Source organism: Cariama cristata, unplaced genomic scaffold (genome assembly GCF_000690535.1).
Source record: "Cariama cristata isolate BGI_N322 unplaced genomic scaffold, ASM69053v1 scaffold41474, whole genome shotgun sequence".
Taxonomy (NCBI): domain Eukaryota; kingdom Metazoa; phylum Chordata; class Aves; order Cariamiformes; family Cariamidae; genus Cariama; species Cariama cristata.
This window is the reverse complement of record NW_009613083.1, coordinates 13174-36264: the sequence shown is the minus strand read 5'-3', so window position 1 is coordinate 36264 and position 23091 is coordinate 13174. Positions and strand designations below refer to the sequence as shown.

The 23091-nt window shown below is 38.5% G+C and overlaps 1 protein-coding gene across 1 annotated transcript in view; it reads right to left on the bottom strand.

Annotated features, from left to right (window-relative positions):
- Nucleotides 1–262: 262 nt before the first annotated feature.
- LOC104160680 (ubiquitin-conjugating enzyme E2 E1) overlaps nt 263–23091 on the bottom strand; it is a gene marked incomplete at its 3' end in the record, with an annotated part of 35385 nt that continues 12556 nt past the window's right edge. The window contains exon 3 of the mRNA XM_009698867.1: nt 263–395. Coding sequence (XP_009697169.1) covers nt 263–395 — 133 coding nt within the window. The remainder of the gene's footprint in view (nt 396–23091) is intronic.

Below are 23091 nucleotides of genomic sequence, written 5' to 3'. Positions count from 1 at the left end.
GTCTCTGGATGCTTGCACTAATTGCTTAGGACCTTGTATAAACAGAAGCAGGGAAAAAGAAAACAAGCTCTAAAATAGTGATCAAGAGGATTGGAAAAGCTGTTAACATTAGCTAATAGAAACCAACTTAACATCTGAAACAAGCTTAAGCTTGTTCTTAAAGAGAGTGGCTTTCAAATGGGCTGCATTCCATCAACACTGCTTGCTACTCAATGGTCTGTTGAGCATTCATGACTTAAGATGTCAGCCACAGGTCTCTTACCTTTGGAGGCTTGAAAGGATATTCTGGTGTAAATGTGATGTCAAGGAAGAAAACGCCTCCCTCATAGACTGAACCTGGAGGTCCTAGAATGGTTGATCTCCATTCGTAGATGTTATCACCTTTGGGGCCAGCGCTAAGAGATAAAAAAAACCCAAATGGTTTAAGAATATTACCACAATTAAATAAACATGACCTCTTACATTCTTCAAGTATGCTACGGAAGAAAGTTTTCAGTGTTTCACTTCATACACCACCTGAAGTAAAGACAGGGATTAAATGTAGATTGAATGCTTCCAAAATCTCAGAGGTCTTACCTGGACTTAGTGTTCCAGACTGCTTAGCAAAGCTGAGAAACTAGAGGTGGGGTATGGTTTTCAGCTCCTCCTGACCTTTGTAAGAGCAGCACTGCTCAGAACTACTCCTAAACATGCTACACAATCTCAACACAACAGAAAAGTTAAGTTTCAAAGAACAATTTCCTGCTGTATTTCAGAAATGGCTCTTCCGGCTCAGCCTTAATAAAACTGCACTCCATCAAAGATCACAATAAATAAATTAAGGACTTCCATTGATTTTATTAATCTTGTGTGTTCTTTAAAATAAAAATATATTCCTGTAGCATTGCTAAACCAAGGCTTACAGTATAATTGAAAGAAGCCAAATACATGATGATACTCTTAAAAGTCAAAATTGTCTACACTTTTATCATTTTGCTACACTGATTTCTAAAACAAGGCCACATGAACTCATCCTACTGATACTGTTTGTATTGTGGAATACAGAATTACTGCTTCTGTAAAGGGAATTAAAGTCACTGTGTCAAATTAAAACAGGGCTTTCTCAAATCAACTTTGTCTAATTCTAGATTTTCCCTAACCTGCCAGCAGCTCACCAAGAGCAGTACAAACTAAAGGTGTTGCAGAACACAAATGTCTGCTTGTTGAAAATCAGTTTTACTGAGATCCTCAGACACTTGTATTCTCTAGCGTGCCATATGTCACTGAGTATTTCCAAGTACAGCTCAACCTATAAAGCCATTAATGGTTTAGGACTTCATTGCTACCTCTCTTTCTGTGCTGCTATGGTAGTATTTTATCTGTAAGATGCCAGAGCTGAAAACTCCCTTTGCATATAGGGAGGTGCTGACACAGCTTTTTCCATCGTGGATGTGCTACGACTGTGGAAGTTTCTTCTCGCCTTGTTCTGTAAGGGGCTGGATTTTAACATCCCTAATACAATGAAAACCAGCCTTCCTCTTCTTTCCCCATTCTTTTAATGAGGCTAATACAAGACAGAATGATTAAAAAAAGAGGCCCTTTTCATATTATAACAATTATGGAGCAGTATTACTTGAGAGGGAAGGCAATCCAATAAATTCCATACATGCATGACAATATGCATTTGATTAATGTGAAGGGAACCAGCGTAATTGCTAGGTGTTAGTAACACTGTTACAAATAGAAATACAATTACAAAAACATAAATTCTCACTGTAACAACAGGCTCAGAGACATGCTTTTTTCCCCTGCTCTTTGCAGTACTGGTGAACATGTTCTCGACAGCAGGGGAATCAGGAGAGAGAAAGAGTTAATACTGTTATCAAACCTAAAATTTTATTTTCAGATTAAACTACAAATAAAGGTTCACAATATGTTGGTGCTAAATAGTTCAACAATAGTGAGGCTATGACTAAATCATGCTTCCAGGGGAAGGAAAACATGTAAGAAAGCAGTAAAGGGAGACAAGTTCTCTGCAAAGTGATGCACCAGGGAAAGATTTCCCACCAGGGAAAGATTCCTCTCCTCCGAACACAAAACCCTGTGCAGCTCAAGATCGGTACTAAATTAAAGTAAAAGCCATTCCATCCTGAACACTCCTGGCATCCCGCTCCACCTTAATGACTTGTCCCTGTCCTATGCAGGTCTATATATTTGGGCACTCAGTACTCTCCAGCTACCACTCGTGCATTAGACTGGAAGAGCATCGTATTTCGACAGGAAGCTCTAACTCCTTGAAAGACACCAGCTTAACTGTGCAATCTTACTGAAAAGGACTCTCTGGGGTACCCTCAGCCACCACTCCAAGGAATCACCTCTTTATGTACGTATTAGCAACCCACTGACACACTGTCATTACTCCAAGTTGCACCGGCAATCATCCTCCCCTCCCTGCCCTAAAGATGGAGCTACTGAACCGAACAGGTACTTGAGCTTTGTTAGCACCGATTTACTGTTGGAATTTATATCACAAGGACTGCCAACTGGGAGCACTTCAGCACTCAAGAAATGTGATGTGCGATTAGCACTGAATACAGCCCTCTGAACCAACGAAAAATATTTCAACAGTTTGCATTTCATTTCCAGCTTCAACCTAAAGGACTGTCAATAAAAAAAAGATCCCACAGACTTAAAAAATAACATATTATTATTTGTAATAGTTTTCGAAAGCTCTTGTATCCTATTAGGCTTCCAATTAGAGCTATCACTGCATGCAAGTAACATACTGCTAGACCTCCGTATTAAGAGTACAACATCTTTGTAAGACATCAGTAGGCTTTAACAGTGATGTACTAAGCTTACCTTTTAAGCTTTTCATAATTCAATTAACAGAGTGAAATAGCTGTAGATGTCCAATTTTTACATATTAACATTGATTTTTTATCAAGCAAAGACTGAAAGACAAAGATGCAAGTCAGTTTCAGAGTGCTCAAATTTAATTTAGGATTAGGTAATACCAAGGAGCTCAAGAAGACCTAGTGCATAACAGAAAAGTGACAATACTGGACCACAGCATAAGTGCAGCAGCATTAACTTTAGGTGGATATATAAAAACTGTCAAAGGTTAAAGATTACATTCTTTGTTTAAATTCCTTGCAGTTATCTGCTTCAAAAAGAAATTCACTGATGCACAGATACAGGGCTCACAGGCACACCTGCCACCTTGCCTGATGTGCATCACCACTGCTCAAATTAAGTGTCTAGATCTACTAATGCAATATTTTGAAGCTGTCCAACAGATGACCACTGGGAAGACAATTTTAACCAATTAAATAGAAATTGTTTCCACTGCAAGACAAAAGTATGAGAGCAACAACTTTCTGTATCAAACTCAATAGTCCACAACCTCTTCACTTCCAAAGAAAGGAGACAAAACAAACAGTCATATAGAGCAAAAGATGACATCTGAAAGAAAACTGAAAAAAATCCCAAACCATCTTTATCATATCAGGCAGCATGTGTTACACAGCAGTGCAACTCAGATGTCTCTTCCCTGGAAAAATAGTGATATACTCAGTGAAGATGTGCTGCACCCACTGTAACAGCTGTTCCTGATCATTCCCAAGTTGCTGCTGGCTTATCCTCAGGACAGCTGTTATGACAGTAAGGCCCTCAGGAACCTGCCCAGTGCCAAGGTAGTTTTTGTTCAAGGACTACGTAACTTCCCAAGTCCAGAAGCAGCAGTCTGAATCCTCCTGGTAAATGCAAGGCACAGAGAAAGTGTCAGCGCAAGTGAGACCAAGCTCAAAGTTCTGCCTGGGCTAAGTCCCAACCAACCTTGTGTGGTTTTGGAAAAACCTCATCTTGCTCTGCCTCCCTTTGCTGGCAGGCACCGCGGTCTTTCTCAACTTAAAAACCAAACAGGTAAATTAGAAATGCCTGCTGGGGAACAGAATGATGCCTAGGTAAACTGTCTGCATGCTCAGATGCCTTGCAGTACTGAGCAATTGTAAACTTAGGACTGTCTCAGAGATCAAGTGGTCATGGAGAAGACACACACATACACACACTTTTTCAGGTATTGACTGAAATGACAGATAGTCTGCAAGAACAGCCAGCCTGTGGCTTTTCTGTATTAAGCCAGCCAGATACAGCCTCCACCGCAGGCCTGCACTACGTGATACCACCCTGATATTTTGCACACACAAACTCAGCTCCCACCTCTGCCTGGCACCCCATGGCAAATCACTCAAAGTACGCATATGCCATGGAGGGAAGGCAGGATTTTTCGGTGTTCACCACATATAGCTAATGTACAAAAACCCCTGGGAACACACTGCTGGTACTCTCCAGCAGAATGACTCAGAAAGAGCCCACTGTTTATGTCAACTTGCTCGTACATTTGGAAACTACCTGGTCCTTTCTAGGAGCTGACCAAAAGGCAATATAAGCTTTTCCTCCAGTGAAAATACAGCCTAGCGAATACTTCAGCTCCTCTTCTTTGAGATACAGAAAACGCACAATAGCAGATCACTGTAGTGATAAATGAATCAAAATCAGTCAATGCTACAGACAGTAGGTTAATACCCTGATATACCAAAGCAGTGTATACTCCTTTTAAAAGCCAACTAATTTAGCACAGTAGTTTAAAAATGTCAGGAGACAGCTATCTGTAAGGGTGATGAGAAGGGCAATTTCATGGTATGCTGAAGTAAATAACAGCGAATTAAAAACTACAATATGTTTCAGCTAAAACCACAAGTAACAAAACCACGAACTCATACTCCAAAATGCTCCATATCCCCAGATGCTATTTTTGAGGCTATTTTACCCTGAACAGGAAGAGTATGATGCAAGTAGCTAAGCTGTTTTGAAGTTGCACACTTGTGGAAAACAATTATAATTTCCAAAACACTGCAGACATGACCTTTTCCAAGGGACATAGCTCAAATCCTAAGCTGAACAACATACTAACAGCACATAGGAATTCCAAGGTGGCCGAGAATCTAATGATCTCCAGCATAAAGCTGAGCCGTTACAAAGAGATAGCAACATCAATTTTTTTTGTTGTTTTATTTTGTAGTAAGCAGCAGTGAATGACTGAACATGGAATTGCATGTCAGTCATGTACACCTCACCTTACTAGGCAGCTTTAGGAAATATTTAGTTGATTGTTAGAAGGCCTCTTTTTTTTCCTTTCTTTTTTTCTCCTTTTTTTTTTTTAAAAAAAAGATGCAAGCCCAAAATTCATTAGAAATTTTGACTGGCAGGCATACAGCATATCATTCTCACATGAAGTTCAGGTGCACTTTGATTTTCTCTCCTAATCCACCTCCATTCTGACCTCAGGGTAAATATGCTGTCTTTTCCGGTAGTCCACCAAGTGGGTCCACGCTGAGCTTGCTCACCTACATTGTTAGGCTGAATCTGGTGCAGAGATTGCAAAAGTACCCCAGAAGTCCTAGATCGCTGAGGGAGGCAGATGCAGGGTCTACAGAGAAGCAGGACAGCTCATCTAGCTTAGCTACTGAAAAACACACACTTACCAAATCCGTCATTCAAAGAAATTTTGCTCTACAGGTCTTTAAGCAAGCTGTGTTAAAAATGGGGATGTCAAAGAACAGAGTTAAAACCAACCAAACCTAAAAAGGCAGGTAATCCTTTTGCCACAATGTTACTTCAAAACCTTCATATTAATACATAGCTCTACTTTTAGAAAAAAATTGTCACTTTCTGCACATGCTTTAGCTACCAAAATGTATTATTATTATTACTATAGCACCGAGACACTCCATTGACAGACAGGACCCCAGCACACTAAGCATGCTACAATGCATCCAAAGACTCGTGTACACAACTTACACAGGTTTTTCAATTAGAAAATAAGCATTAAAACATTGCACAGTTATTAGGAAGAAATTCAGCCAGACAAGACAGAAGTAGTTAAAAGGATACCCTGGACCATTCATTTAATTGCCATTTTTCAGTCAACTAGTTTAAAAGTGGGATATAATTTTTTTGCCTCCCACATTTAGTCAAAGAACAGAAAAGAAAGGGGAAAAAAAAAAAAAAAAATCACAACACACCAAAACCCCTCCTGGACAACCGTGGAAAGTTAAAGGTAACATACTGAATTACCATGTGACTACATGAATCAGAGTGATATTTTTTTGCCTGCAGTCATTATACACAGCCAAGCTGCTCCCCTGTGTTAACATTAGCTAAAAATGATGGACTGACCATAGGTGAAATGCCTAGGAGTTCAATGAGAGACACATGGAAAAGACAGCAAGAGAAAAAGTTGCAGTTGGCTGTAATTAAACGATAAGAAGGGAGAAAAGAAGGGAAAGGAGAGGTAAGAGAGCAAAGATGGAACATTCTATTGCTACAGCAATCCAAACTAAAATTGTGAAAACAGAACTTAATTCTCCTTCTAATGCATGTTCAGGGGCACGGTTTGCAGTACAAAGCAGTAAATATTATTATTTTTCTTGTAACTCATTGAAGGTATGTATTTTCTGTCTTAAATTTAAAATGGCAGTCACAATATTATTGCACAAGGGTAAGTACCTTACAAATCCCACCACATTTCTAACAGAGAAGAGCATGCACAAAATTTCTGGTTTAGCATCTGGGAAAGCTTTTCCCTTAAGCATCAGACTAATGTAAAATCGGGGAGGTGAGGTTTGAAAAATTGCACATAAACTGCACAAAGCTTAAACTGGAGGATAAACAGTGCAGCAAATTACATTCTTACGAGGTTAAAAAAGGAACTAAATAACTAAATAGCTCTGATAATGGAGCTGATAAGGTGTTATGCAGGGATTTATGAGACTTCAAGGAACACTGTTTCAGGGGATTTCTTTGTGAGAAGGAAAAAAAAAAGATTAGGTTTTCTAGTTTATATAAAAAAAATACTTGGCAATAAGATCACACAACAAGCAAGAGCCTTATCATTGCCAAGATCTCACTCTCTTCAATTACAACAGGAAGAGAGATGCCCAGAAGTACTTGCAAATTTAAGACCGTCACTTGAAATATTTCAGTCTCTGCAAAATATTACTGTGAAGTTACTACTAAACTACTTGGTGAAAAGGCCAACCCTCTTGAATAATTTCACTGCAGAGTTTGATTTTTAAACTAGGCTTCAAAGATTTAAACTAAAATCTCAGTTAACAGGGAGGTCAGAAGGAGACTTACGATATTCTCAGGAGTGTGCTGCAGCTTTATTTAGTTTAACAATAATCACTTCAATTTAGGAGCAAGTCCTCAAATAAAGATTCAAGAGAAATTAATCCATTTAGCATTTGTTCCAAAATTGAAAATAAATCCAGCCTGCTCAGCTCTCAAGGGCTTCCATTTTCCTTTGCAGTGTCTTCTTCCTAGCCTCTTCCACCTCAAAGCACCGGAATTTTGTTCCACTACATGGAGTATTTTCAGTGTCCAACATGACTGCAGAAAGGTTGTTTCTGCAAGTCTGCGACTTTAGTATGTACTGTACACAAATACAGAAAATGCCAAACTAAGTAATCAATGAAATAATTTTTATGTATGCAAATCTGTTTTCCTTTTCACCTCACAGTTACAGCTTGACACCATGACTAAAAATTAAATAAATTAAAGTTGTACTGGCTTATATTTGACCTTGCATCACCCATTAAAAAAATACTTTGCACAAGGAACAATAAAACAAATTGGGAAAGAGTTATCTGACTCGCCTAACAATTAGCAACGGCTTATTTAAAATGACAAGAAGATGCGACGGTAGAAACTGCGCTCTGCCAACTTAACCTTGTGTTATTTTTGCATCAGCTTCCTTCCTGCCATTTGTCAACTGGACTATTAGCCGCCAACATGGGAAGAGGAATTCCTTCACATCATCAGACTTCATTTCCAAATTTAGTATTTATGGCACAGATGTGTAATTTACAATTGGTAAGCAAAACTAGGCAGTTTCACAAATACACTATTTTTGCAACTACGCTATTTGCTTGGGGCCTCTTCACATTCCAACAGGTTTTTGGAAGTTGGTATAGAAATATAACTGGTAAGCAGTCCTGTTTCAGTCAAACCAGGACATAAACCTATTTGTTTCTGTAATTTTAATGCTTTTGTAAAGCAAACATACTCTTAAAAGTGGTTGCCTAGCATCAAATTGACAGTCCTGTATTTAAAGACAATAAAAGAGAATCAATACTATTAATAAATATGAAAATTCTTATGTCACTAATCGCAAATGTGGCATACCTCTCAAAACAAAAGCTTTACTCCCTCCTGGCACTTACTGCGACATAGTAGGTTTTTCACACATGGAAAAGACACTATCGCCTCTGACAACAAACCAGCTCAATAATGCCCCCTTCTCCCCGACCTCAGCAGCCCTCACTCTGCTACATCAAATGATCAGAGCTCTCTCCCCTAACACCATGCTTTATCCATCAGGGAAAACAGAAATCCACCACAATTCACCTGCCGTTCCAGAATTAAACTGGGACCTACATCTGTGTTTCTGTCCTCCACGCCCATCTCCTGTCCTGTCTGTATCAGTGTGAGAATACAAAAGGTGGTCTCAATAAACGGATAAAAAAAAGCCCAGCACATCATAAATATTTAGGCACCATGTAGTACATAGATTGTAAAACTGCTAAGTTTGGACCTACATGATCTGGAGGCTTCTGTCTCTTCAAAAAAAAAAAAAACCAAAACACCAAACCAAAACAAAAAAACCACTGATCCCACCTATTTCATAAGTCTACCTATCCAGCATTGAGATGACATAGTGGACTGGTTATCTTGGACTTTATCATCAGTTTGCCCTATTGATTTCATAACTAGTAATTCTGTAGATCAAAAAATGCATGTGCTAAATAACTGCGATCGAAAGGGCAACAGCAGCTACAAACCAGCTTGGAAAAACTGGGTCCAGAAAGTTAAAGATTATGTGTAAAACTTGGCAAGACGCCCCTGCTATGCTGAAAATTGAAAGCAGACAAGACTCTGGAACTTCCTCAGACTAATAAGGACACGGTTCTTGTGGCTTCACCCAACCGTCTCCTCCAGCTAGCTTGCTTTCTTCCATGGGGAGGAAAAGGGCCATCGTGAAGAGGACAGACAACGCACTGATGCATTGCCAGACTAGAGATACACCACCATCTCTCTTGACTGATCTACAGGAATTCTGTTTAAAGTCTCTACTCAGAACAGATGATGCGGTATTTTAAGATTGCTAGTTTATATGCAACTTGAAGTTTTCAAGAGAACATAACCTAAGGAAAAAAATCTGCTCATGTACCACATGCTCCGAAACTGATTCGCCTGTCCCACCACCTACCTACCAACCAACTCGCCCCAAAAACATGCTACAAATTAAAACAAATCCTTGAGCCAATTAACACCAACAGAGTCTCTTTCCCATTAGATCAATAGGTAGAGTCAACATCACTTAACTAGAGAACCAGGTCATTCCATTATCTTGGCTTCACATCATTATATTGCTTCCCATCAGCATACCAATGCTGATACTGATAAAGCTATGTCGCTAATCAGAATATATTGTGTTTTGTAGGACATATCTTAACGATACATGAAACCTAGAAAGAAAAAAAGAAAAAAAAAAAATCTAACCTGAATGCCTTCCTCTTCTCCTTTACCTACACTAAACTCTAGATTAACTTCCTTTCCTTGCCATTCACTAAATAAATCAAGACCACTGCATTTAGATCAACCTATTTCACTGCAGGTGATAACAGCAAAATTACACAAACCTCCCAATACCAAAACAAAATTTGGTTACTCTTCTTGAAACAACAACAAAACATTCTCAATTATGCTGCACTACTCAGAGCAGCTCTTTCCCGATTTTCACAGTTCTAAACTATCAGAGTTGCTGAGCAGAAAAGTAATTTGAAAACACTGCCTCTGAGTTTTGAAACTGTGACATGCACAGACTAGAAATTTTATCTGAGATCTAAGATGAGAGTTAACTATTTTTTAAGTAAAACAAAATTACCTACACTTTAATACAGCCCAGCTGCCAGCCAACTACATAGCAGTCACTAAAAATTGTTTTTATACCACCAGCCACTCACAATAGCTAATCAGCACTTATTGTAGCAGATACATACGTAAATATTATTCTGAAGCTGACATGAAGGCAAAAGCTTGAAAAATAAAAAAATCTTTAAAGGGATTTAAAAACAAAAATAGGCTTTCAATTTTTGATAGCATATTCACATGCATAAGGATAGCCTGAATAGGCATTTGTGGTGGCTGTCTGAAGTTTTGTTTATTTTTTTGTTTTCAAAGTATTAGGAAGATTAAATTTAATCCACATTAGGAGCCACAAGAGGACTAAGCACTGCTCTTAAATAACGTATACAGTTTTGAGGCCAACACGCATGCCTTAACTTGCAGGACAGGTATAGTCCTTCACAAATTACCTTTTTTTCCCCTCAAAGCAAAAAAAACCCCACACCATTGACTTTCAAACTTCACTTCATGACATTTTTGTCTGGAAGTATCTCCTGAATGTAAGGAAACATTAAAGACAATGAAGTGCCAGGCAGCAAGAGTTTCAACTTAGGGCATTACCTCACTTACAGGTTTTATAAAAAGCATGCCACATTCACACACATAAAAGCCAACACGGGTGTCTGCTCCTCCCTGATTTCCAGCAAAGAGAGAGAAGATTTAGCAACAATTTAATAAGCTGGAAAGACAACACCCACGGGTGGCAGTTAGATTCTGCTGACGGAGGTCAGCTGCAGGCAGGTAAAAGGGAATCACAGAATCGGTTTGGTTGGAAGAGACCTCTGGGACGATCAAGTCCAACCTTTGCCCCAACACCACCGTGTCAACTAGACCATGGCACCAAGTGTCACATCCAAAGAAACCCAAGCGTCCTCCTCAATATCACTCCTGGTCCTACATGGCTTGGAAACTTTGCTCCTTCAGTTGATCACTGGCATTCTTAGTTTAAATTAAGATTTAACCTTTCACTGCCATGGGAAAAAAAAAAATCATGCTGTCTACACTGTAATTAGCTGAAAACACTGATGTGAAATGACACTTCATTTATGTTCCCATGATCTAGAGGCTTTTCTAATCATTAAAAAAAAAAAGACGACCTATTTTCCTCACAACCTTTCTGCGCAACCCATGAAGTTCACAGAGAAGGATCTTTAGCGGCATTTATTAAAAAAATCACATTTCTTTATTGGATGGTGTTAATATTTTAACTGGTAGTAGTGCTAGCATGAGATATCCTATTATATTTCATAAACAGAGACAGAAGGACACACCTCACACACATGCAAGTGTTTTAGAGACAGCAGTTAACATCTTCTAACCTTTTAACCTGAGCACTGTCACAAGTAACACCTTAAAGGAAGAGTGACAAGATTAGGGGCGAGCTCCTGGCTATGCTTTGAGAGCTGTGCATCACTTTTGTTATGCTGTAACCGTTTCCGTACGGACGGCAACAGAAATAAAGAGGTATGCCTACCAAACTGTAACACCGACACAGAGATAAGATGTACAGGTTGCACTTAATTTTACACTATTAATTTTTTGAGGAAAAACTGAACACCTTACTTCTAATTGGGGACAAATACGAAACCGCAATAACAGAATACAGTAGTATGGCAAAGCACCTGGAAGAACTGACAGCCTTAATACCCATGCTTGATGTAATTTTACATACATAACAACATAAGAAGAGAAATAAATCCATCATTAGCTACAAATCACAGGGATTTGGGGTATGAAGGCAGGGACAAGCACCGTAAGAACAAAGAAAAATGATTTGTTTCCAGTCACTACAGCTTCATTCACTTTGATTTTCTCACTAAAAGGCATTTCAAATATTCCTTTTAGTGAAATAAAGATGTTCAAACAGCAATACGTTTACAATGTAGATATATTTACACTATGTCAGAAAATTCCTCAGCCAGTCTAGGCAATCCCACCTGAACTTTCAAGATAAAAAAATAGAGAGATATTTCTTCATTTAAGTTTCTATGTCAAGTTCTCAGTTCAGAAAAGCCAGTAAATAAAAGCCTTAGAGTACACACAAATAGCCTTGATAATAAATCAGTAAGAACAGACAAATTCCAAAGGCAGCTGACACTCCCATCATTAAAACAGACTTCTAATAATTTTATATTGGGTTTTTAATCAAATGTAATTAAAAGTTATGATGAGACAACTCCTTTTTTCCAATTAAGGCAAACTAACTGAAAATAGTTCTCTTCTGCTGAGCTTGTGCCCGTCACAGAAAAAGTAAAACAGATCACACACAAAAAAATCATCCCAACGGTAGTATCACTAACAGAGCAGCAAACTAACCAATACTAAAATGATTTTTTAATTCATTCTGTATAAATATATGTAAAACTACACGTCACCCATGTAACTTTCAAGCCAGGAGTTAATGATACTACAAACTTGAAATCTGATCAGGCAAAGTCAACCTTAAGATTAAGTACTGGACAAAGACACCAAAGTATGTGTGCACTTGTTTTCACCTTTAAGACTCAATTCTCTGACAGACGTATTAATTTGACAAAAACTTTACAGGAAATATCATTGGAAATTACTCTTAAAGGTGCTTTTGTCACATATACATATAGAGATATATGTCTGTGTGTTGCATAATGCACAAACCTTTTTATAACACAACTTACAAAGACTTTTTTCTAAATACAGTTTTCTCCTATAAAACAACATTAAAATAAAGCTCAGTTCACCCATTAGTGTAATAGAAGTAGTATTACTGCAAAGACTTTGATCACATGTCAAATGCAAATTTTGTCACAGAACTTTGCTCCTCTACTAGCTTATCAGAAGAAACATAAGAGATCACCAGGCTGGATCTGATCTGAAGTCCACCTCTTCCAATGCCCTGTCTCTCACTGGTTTCCAGTGTCAAATGGGACACAGATGGGCATCAGAAGGCTCCTTCCAGGTCTTCTGTTTTCCCCTACCTTAGCAACATCCTCAGTGGTAACTGATTGAGCCTCAAAAAACAGGCATTCACATTTCCCCTCTGAAATCAGTATTACGAACAAGCTGCAGTTATTCTGTCTGGTTTTGCCCTCCATAGAAATCTGAGTCTTTCTGAAGCTTGCTAAATTCCTGGCTTCAGCAATGTAATACAGCATGGAATCCCTGTGTCTAATTTCATTCTGTAAAAATGAAATAAATTAAATTTCTCTGTCTTTTAATCTCTTTCTATATGCCTTTGTTCTTGCATGAGAAAACAGAGGAAAATAAGCTTCCCATCTATTTTCTCTAGAGAATAAAAATAAGGAAAATAAATATTCAGTCTATTTTCTGAAGGAAACAATCCCTGTGTCTTCACATGAGAACTCCTCTAGTTTCTTTTTTTAATAATTTCCATCTCTCCTGTCCAAAATCCACCTACTTCTCCAATATTCTTTTTGAGATAAAGCGGACAGCATTACACAAAAGTTGATGGACAAGACATCACTTTGTACATATCTATATTAAGCTTTTTTCTCATTCACATCCCAGAAAAACGTATTGCTGCTCCTTTTTCAAAATGGGAAGACTTATCACCATAGGTATGCCTTTAATGAGCACTAGGCCAGTAAAGAATAAGTTTCTTCCTTACTTTCAAAGTAAGAAGTTTGCAGCACACCATGCGTTGTTAAAGATCTGTCCTGTTAGCAAATACATTTGTCAAGTGTCTTTCTAGAAGTCAGTACTTATGTATCAGTCTGGGCTAATTGAAGTCAATGACAAAACCTCCATCAAATTTAGCAGAACAAATTCATATGCAATGCAGGACAGAGAAATCTCTTTTGGGAACCTGGAAAAAACCAGCAGTGACTGCAAAAGCCGGATTGCTGCAAAGCACTTCGTTTGGGGGTTTGCTTCATCACACTTAGCCCAGTCAGTAATTACAGCATTCCTCATTCTCACACTTACTGTCAGCAAAGAACACTTTCGAAAGCATCCTTGTTGCTTCTGCATCCTGTAAAAAGACAGACTATTGTATTCTTTATGAAAGAATAAACTCTAAGAGTTTGTTATCAATCAATGTTGCTGCTGAGCATCTTAGAAGCAAGCAACAAGCTTTGCTTCTGTCATTAGACTGTAGTTTTTAGATAATTACAGAAGAACAGAACCTTACAAAGGCATGCACACAGCTCTGTAGAGAGATGAACTCCTCTACAGGAGACATTTTAAGGGTCTTTCCTTTAAAGCCACAGGATTTTTTCAAGTTGCCTTTCCTAAACTCCCAATAAGAGAATCTGAAGATCAGGAATATTTTGCCTAATGCCCAGAGATTTCTAATTGTTTCTATTGCACTTTTGCTCAACTACTTTTTTCTTTTCTTTCTGATACTACAGATGTGGGTTTGTTGGTGTTTTGTTTGTTTGTTTGTTGTGGGTTTTTTTGCTTGTTTGTTTGATTTTTTAAAAAAAAGCTTTAGCATATCAAGGAAGATATTTCTCCTCCCTAGCCTCAACAAGTAGGAACTATGTGGTTTAAAGCCCTGCTGAGATTTGCAGGCATAAATGTCAACTACACTAGTCAAGCCTTTTAACATATTTATTACTTCACTCCTGATACTCTTCCACTCTGTGGAATTAATTCCATAACTTGAAGTGCCACTTATTAAAAAGCCAAGACATGGTAAAGAGCCTGCTACCATCATCACTTCCTTTGCAGAAATATAGTGATTTCACTCATCACAGCATACTCAAGTTTAATCAACGTTGTGGCTCTTGCTCTGTATAGGTATTAATCATTCATAAGCCTTCAGATTCTATTGCTCATTTTGTAGGTCATTTCTGTAGGCATTCCCTTGCAACCTGATCAGATATGATGCATAATGGTCATTCCTGGGATAAGCTGATATGGAAAGGGACGTGAAAAAGGGGCATGGAAAGGGACAAAGAAAAATAGGCAAGGAGGATATCCAGTCCCAAAGAGATATGAGACAGGTATGTACATGTGTATGTGGAAGAAGGCAAGGAGAAAAATGCTTGCATATGTACAAGCCAGGACTGGACAAAAAGATTTCCATGCAATGCTCAGAATTCAAGTAAATTTTAGTCTATAGGCAAGTTTAATTCAAAGGAACACAAAAAAGCACGCTCTTCTGATACAATATCTCAAGATAAACTTGCTTAAGCCTAGGAGCATGGGTTTAATATTGCTCCAAAATCAGCATAATTAATAAGACTGACTTTGGACATTCAGGATAGCCACATGCCTGCCCAATTCTATTTCAAATTCCGTTATGTTCTTGGTCTCAATAATTTCCTGTGACAGTAAGTTCCATAGACTAATTATACGTGTGAGAGGCACATATAATACCTTCCTTTTATTACACTTATATTTGCCACCTTTGATTTCAATAGAACATATCTCTTTGTTCTTCTGTTATGAGAAAAAGAAAACAGATGTTGCCATTTTATTTTCTTTTACACTAGTATTCAGTGCAGCATGAGGCTAACAGTTAAATAAATGACTGAAGTATTTCATCCTGACTGTGTTCTTCCAGACAGAGTAAACTTGCCTGCATACTAGGAGACTCAGAGAAAGATGAACAAGTGAAGGAAGTAAAGAAATGCAAACTTATGAACTCTGAGCAAGAGGCTTATAAAAAGAACATGAGAAAATAAACACTACAAGTGTTAAAAAATGGTCTGCTATTCGATGCTGGTACGCCTATATTTGAATAAGAAAAAAACCCAAACCAACCAACTATGAAGTCTAACCAAATGAAATATAGCACATATGGCTGAAGGTGCTAGTGAGGGAGACGGACAATAAAAAAAGGCAAAAGAGAACCTATCTTGTAATGGCACTCAAACCTCTGGTATCACACATACTCTGCATGCTATATTAAACCTCACTGTAGAAGCAGTTACTACAGTTAGCAGAACTAACAGTTCCAACTTACTCTGTGAGCATAAGCAAGTTCTCAGGTGCCATCATTAGAGTCACGGATGAATGGCTTAAAAGGGATCGATGCCACAGTTTTGCAATGACATTTCTGGGCCCTTGCAGGAAGGGTGTGCCTCTGTATTTGCATATACCATTACCTGGTTGAAAGCTGCACCAAACACAAGCATGACTTCAACCAAAACATTTCATAAAATAGGGATATTTCATAAAATAGGGACCCTCTATGTAGGGGCATTAAATTTATAAAAACAGTGAGAGTAGATTTCAGAGGGACTTCACTGGATTACAGACTGATGACATTGGTGTTACAATTTCAGTGGAAACCTTGCTTGATTGTGCTATTGCAGGACAGGCAAAGGACAATTCAGAGAAACTACAGAGCTTTTGTATTACCTCAGCTATAGGACTGATCCCTAAATACAGAGGTTACCTACCCTCACATCCAATACCAGCCTGCACTGTGGCTTACTGTGCCCAATTCCAACTTCCCCCACCTTCCAATGACTGATACACTGCTGCAGTTAGCGGCATCCAAACTAGCATCAAATCATCCAAATAAAACCACAGAGTGCAGGAAAAAATTGACTTCAGAATTCTGGTATTTTCTGTATGAAATCTTAGCTACCTGTCAAGTATGCATAGACTACACTTGAAAGATATCTGCACGACTTTGGCTCAACCTGTCTCTCAGGCTAGGCAGTGAAAAAAAATCACAAGAAGAAAGTAATTCAGAAGGACAAATACAAAACCAATGGATCTGAGAAGTCCAAGACCACAGTCCTTTTATGCTGTGCTATTTAAATGAGGACTACAGCCTCTTCACTTTGAATAATCTGGTTGTTCGTATGTTTAATGGAAACGACACTGTACTTGACGAAAGATATGCTTACATTGCAATGCTTCATTTTGCCGTATCATGCGATCCTTGATCTTTCCACCAGCATCATTAATATACATTAGTTAGACGTGAAAAGGCAGCTATATGTGCCAGCTTTGAGGATTTGAAAACAAATTTCTGGAGCAGAGAAACTCTTGTTGACAATACATGTCATTTGGATCAGATTTTTTTGTAAAGGTATATTTTCAACAATTAAACAGCTTATGAAACAAATAAAGTGTTCTTACACAGTTAAAAAGTTCTTTTTTTCCAAGTCGAAACTCTGCAAAGACTGGGGGAAAGCCACCAGCCTGCTATGATTAGCCAAGGGCACAAGAGCACAATTAGTTCTTACTTGCTAACAGAAGGACTGGATGGAAAAAGGAAACCCAGGCAGATGAAATACAAAATGAGGTGTCCTAATTGAGTGTGATAACATTCAGACTGAGTTTTCTAAAAATGTCATACATCTTTTAACTAACTTGGGTAATAAAGATATAGTTATATCTAGTTCTGATCATACACACACCGTTTCATATATAAAATCTGAGTATATATGCATATGTATATAAACGTGCAAATGTGCATACACACACACACAATTTGTACATCTCCATAGCTGTACTAACTCAGTTCAGTGGCAGTTAAATGAACAGCTACTGATACAGTAATAATACTGTAGAAGTGCAGAAAGACCATGCAGGACTGATAAAAGACAATTAGCCCACTTCAACCCCTTTGCTTAGATATTTGTTCAGCATACACACACACACTCTTCTATAGTTTTCCATAATGGCAAATTTAGAATTTTATTACCATTTTTGCTACAAAATTATGACAAGAGTATACAATATTGCGGTACTGATCCCAGCTAACACCTTTTGCTCTCAGTCATGACAAGAAGTTTGGCCTTACCCTTTATACCACCGGGATTAACTATGGCAAGTCAGCGTTATCCTTGGAGTCTGTTTTGCCCGCACTTAAGAGACTTTCCCACGTGTGCTTCTCCTGGGTGATGTTCAGAGTTTAGGAAAATGTGTGTTCTGTCAACTTCTGCAAGTCAAGTTTAAGGCTGAAGAAAAGGAAAGTTCATCTTACAATCGTTCTTGTCCGTAGAGCTATTTTTGCTCATTTGAGGTGGGAAAAGTAAAGAAAAAAAAATAATCCCTTACTTCCTCAGAAATATGACTGCGCTCTGGTAAATGAGTGCAAAAGGGGTGTTTGCACACACATACATGCTCTAGACACACCACTAACAAAAAGCAGATCTGAGGCAACACTGTTCCCTCAGAGCTGTCGTACAGATAATATCTAGTGGTTTTAAAATTTGTAAATTATTATTAATTACCTCATAATTTGAAAAATGAAATGGTGGGCAAAATAAAAACCAAGCTAAAAATGTACTTTATTTATTTCAAAGTTGAAGTCTGGCAGCTGTATTTTATTCTCTTTCTTCTTGAACAACTCACTCACTGCAAAACACATACTGAGAAGCACTATTTAGAGCCTTCCTTACTGTAAGGGATTTACCTTTAACTGCTGGCAAAATCCAAGTACACATTCCCTCTCCTTCATCTTTATAGAGTTTGTTCATGTTCCTTTAATCCAAATAGAGCAGACCCCCAAGAAGTAGGTATGCCTCCCCAGCACAGGCTACAGAAGAAAGGCAGCTCTGGCTCAGTGGCGACCGAGTTCAGGTGTCTCTCTGAATAGAGCGGAAAGCAGGATCTAAGCTATGCGAGCTCCAATTAAAGTAGAAAAACAGTTTAAACTAAGAAAAAGTCTATCTATTAAAAATACCTTAGCAGCTGCGACCAATGTGGATGAGAAGTTGTGAGAGGGGCTGCACAGTGGCTGTTGTGCTGTTTTTACACACTTTTCCCATTAGGGCAAATGATCAAGAGACTCATCATCTCAACAAGTACTCTTACTGTTAACAGCTAGTGTTGAAAGTCAGACCCGTAATAAGTACATGCATTTCATAATTTTACTCCTGAGACACGCGGTTCTGCTACATACCAAAAGAGGTACAGAAAGAATCAGAAATATAGGATGATTTAAGCCCTTGTTTTCTTCAGTACTACTTGTAAAGAGAAACTTGAACACATAAAATAAATCACCTTTCATAATCCCGTGAGTGTGCGAAGGATGCACATGGGACTGATTCCCGACAGGCATGCAAGTATTAACAAAACCAAAACAGTTCAACAGACCTCCCCTCATCTAGATCAATATCTTACTGCACATGCATTTATCTTTTTCCTTTCTTTGTTTGCTCTATGCTCACTTGCTCTACAATTGTTGACGTTTCCTAAAAAAATCAGAGGACTGTAACAATCAAACCAATGCACAGAGAAGACAAAAAAACCACCCTAGCACAGCATGCCCTAGCTTTTCTTATACTGTGAAACAGGATAATAAATATGAATAAGGAAGCAACATGAATCTGTGCACGGCATTATTACTATTATTTTTAAACAAACAGTCTATATGTTTGCTTTTCATTAGCTCCCTGTGGTGGTAAAACTATAAACGTAAAAGTTAGATACATGAAGAGAAAAAAAAAATGAAGTAGCCAGTAGCAAAGATTTCAAATACACTTACACAATGGCCCTGTTTGTTTTACAGCTGCTTTACATAACAATAAAAATGTAATATACCGTGGGCTTTTGGCAGTGTGTAGAGAGACAGCATCAAATGGCAATAATGGAGTAAGCACAAATGACCTCTTTGGAACAATTAAGCAATTTTAGAAGCACTACTATGTCCAACAACTAATGGGTCCAAAGAGACAGAAAGGTCACGAGCATAAGTTTCTCCCTACTGACCAGAGATCACATATATGACCCTTTGGAAGAGAGGATAACTTCATAATCGTATTATATAATTCCTACTAGAGAATAACCCTATATAAAACCCAGCACACTAAACAAAAAGAGAGATACCTTTCCTTCAGAAACCAAAGCAAGATGCACTCTTCCATCCAGCTGTCTCAGCATAATTAATAAATAAAAAAGGAAGAAAAAAGAAACGCTTACCCTTTTTGTGTATAACCAGCCAAGAAAAAGAAAATCACTGGCTATACATAAAACTGTAAGGCGCTCATGTAGTTGAGTAAAGAGTCTGGCACTTTTTAAGAAAGAATGGGTAAATCATACATATTACACATTAAAACCCACAACTCTTCTAGTGACCTTGAACTCTAGTAATATGACATCCAAAACCACTTATTTCTTGACACAGTTCATTCACTATCTCCAGCAAGGACTGAAATTTAGCACTTGACCTAGTATGTCATTAGGAAATGATACATTATCTTCCAGGAAAGACGATCTGAGCAAACATCACAGTTCCATTACTATTTTAATATTCAGAAAATGAGATTCTCCTTCTGCAAAGGAATCATTTGCTAAAACAGCAACTAGAGGACTTTCCAGATGTGTCATTCAATGTGTACACGAGAGAAAGATTAGTAAAAATACCAACCAAAGAATGTTTCGTTTGCCTGGCATACAGCTGTCTGCTGTGCAAATGCTCACACAGGCTCACCTGCTGCGCATGTCAAACATCCTCATAACCTCAAAGTGAAGTTTAGATGCATCCTCTTGACTAGAAACCTTTCAAGATAACAAAATACACTTTTCCAATGACAATACACTTTTCCAATGACCAAAGAGTACTACAGAAAGAAAGATGACAAATGTCAATTTTTATAATACCTGGCACTCAGGATTATCCCAATTGCTCATTTAAGTACTTTAAAAACACCTTCCTCTTTCCCGTTCATCAAGCTCCTCTGTGACCCAAACACTTAAGCAATTTTAAAAAGAAAAAAAAAAATCTCTATACACAGTGGTTTAGATGATCACTGCTACTTCATTTGCAAGTTAATTAATAAAACAAGAATGGTTTTGTCTGATTATTTTTTAATTCTCCATAAATATTTTCTTTCTGTCAACAGGACAACCTTGCCTCTTCAGTTCCCTGTATCACGGGCTGCAGACTTCCACCGACGTAACGACTTACGGCTGAAGGATCAGTGCAGCCATCAGCAAAGAGAAGGGGCCAGAACACGCTCAGCTCAGCAGGACAAGGAGGCAGAAGATATTAGCATCGTTCCTTATAAGCCCGTGACTGCTTGCAGGAAGAGGCCCAGCTCCACGGGCCAGAACAGGCACACCAGCTCTCTTTTGCAGAACTTACACCACAGAGGTGACTTGGGATACACTGGATTGTAATGAAGAGAGCGCTTCGGAAAGAAGTACAGAGCGAGCTATGCAAGAGACTGGCAGGTTTACTACTGGAAAGGGATCTGGCTAAATGCATTTTTCCCCCCCCTGTTGTTCTCTGCTTTTAAGGGTCACATCTAACTCCACCCTGTATTTTCCCTCTTTCCTAGTGTGTCATAGCTCAGCCATCAACTCTAGCTCTGTCCTTTTTTTCCCATTCATTCTGAACTGATGAAGATCGCTGCAACTAGAACAGACTTCACTAGCTAACAGACAAGTCTCCTTCCCAGATCCAGACCCCAATCAGCACTGCTTCTTTATCTCTCTTTAAGCCAAGCTGTGAATCACTAACAAATCCCATCCAGCTGTTCAGCCAGCCATGAGAGAGGTCACAGCACATCCCCACTTACCCTCAGCCCTTTATTCTGCTGCTACAGCTTACAGCTGGACCCTGCCACTTCATCGCATCCACAAAGTGTTACCATACAAAGGCTTCACTATCCACTCCCTAATTTTCAGGCTTCCCTGACAAAATCCAGTAGTAGTTATTAGGTATGTCCTACATGGCTAGTTCTGCGCTACTTAGCACTGCAGTGAAACAATGCACCTGAACAACTTCAGTGCTAAATTATTTGTCTGACCTTTACATCGCCTCATAAATAAGACTCTACTATGAAAAGTAAAGTGAAAATCTTCATAAAGCAATGTAGAAAGTAGAGCTTGCACCACCTATGGGTCAGAAAATTCGCACTTTCTGTGGAAAAAACAATATATGAGACATACCAGATACATTACAAAACCTTGAATGTAACATAATATTTATAGTCATTAGGAGTTAAGTACACACACTGAATACTAAGTACTTTAAATTGGAATGTCTCAGCATATGTAATAGCTCTGCAATTTAACTAATATTTCCCTGACAAATAGTTACAGTCCTCCCAGTTATTGAGGTGGAAGATGAAGGAGGAGCACAAAGACAGCAAAGGAAGAGATTAGCTGTTGGACACCTTTGTTATTTCTCTGCCACTATCTGGGAAGTAAAAAAAAAAACAACAAAAAAACCAACCCACAACACTAATATATCTCAAAACACATTATCCTATTACAATGTAGTAGTATCACAAAGTAACAGCTGTGATAACCTTGATGTGCATAAAACCGGAAAATAACCAAATCACGTATTCAAGATAATACAATAGCTCCTGAATAAAACAACTTGCTTATTTACCTCAATCAGATAAGCAAAAAAAAAAAAAGCAATGTCACAACATAAGCATAACTTCATTTTTTTGGGGAAAGGGGGATAGGGAGACATCTACAAGCCCAAGGACTAAACCTACTTTATTATTAAAGAACATTTAAACATAGCTGGAAATTTACATACCATTTTGCAAACACAGACAAAAGTGAAAGAAGTCCTTTGCTCTCAAAATTTTACAGTCCAAATTCAGCAAGACAAACGCACGGTTAACCCTTCAACAAAAGCAAGGAGAAGTGGCTGAGTGACAGGAAATGAGAGCTTGCTTTAAACGGCAAAGCATAAAAGAAAAGAGGCAAGAACGGTTCCATAAAGGGCAGAAGTTGAACATTTGATGGGGCTGAAAGCGATGTCAAGTGGAACAAGGAAAGAGAAGAGAGACTGAAGCTAGCGGAGTGGAATGAAGGACAACGGGGTGGGGGAAGGAGGTCATTTTGTGGGTACTCCACGTAGAATGTAAAAAGACCATTTGGGGTCATCCAATTCAGTACCCTACTCCTGGCAGTGGTAAGAGCAGATACTCCTCAGAATAGGTGACTGTGGCCAGTATCTGCAGTTCATTCCCCTTGTATCCCTGCAGCATCCACAGCCACTGGATTTGGGGTGCTAAAGGCTACATCCCTGACTTTTCTCTTTGTGTCTGTTTATGGACCTGTTGCCCATGAATTTGTTCAACCCATCTTTGGGTGTTGCCAATACTATCTGCCTATGCAGCCTCCTGCAGGAACAGCAGCTTCCAGAACTCCACTGCCTACTGGGTAGAAGGATTTCATCTGTTCTAAAGTGATCCTTTAACAGTTTCA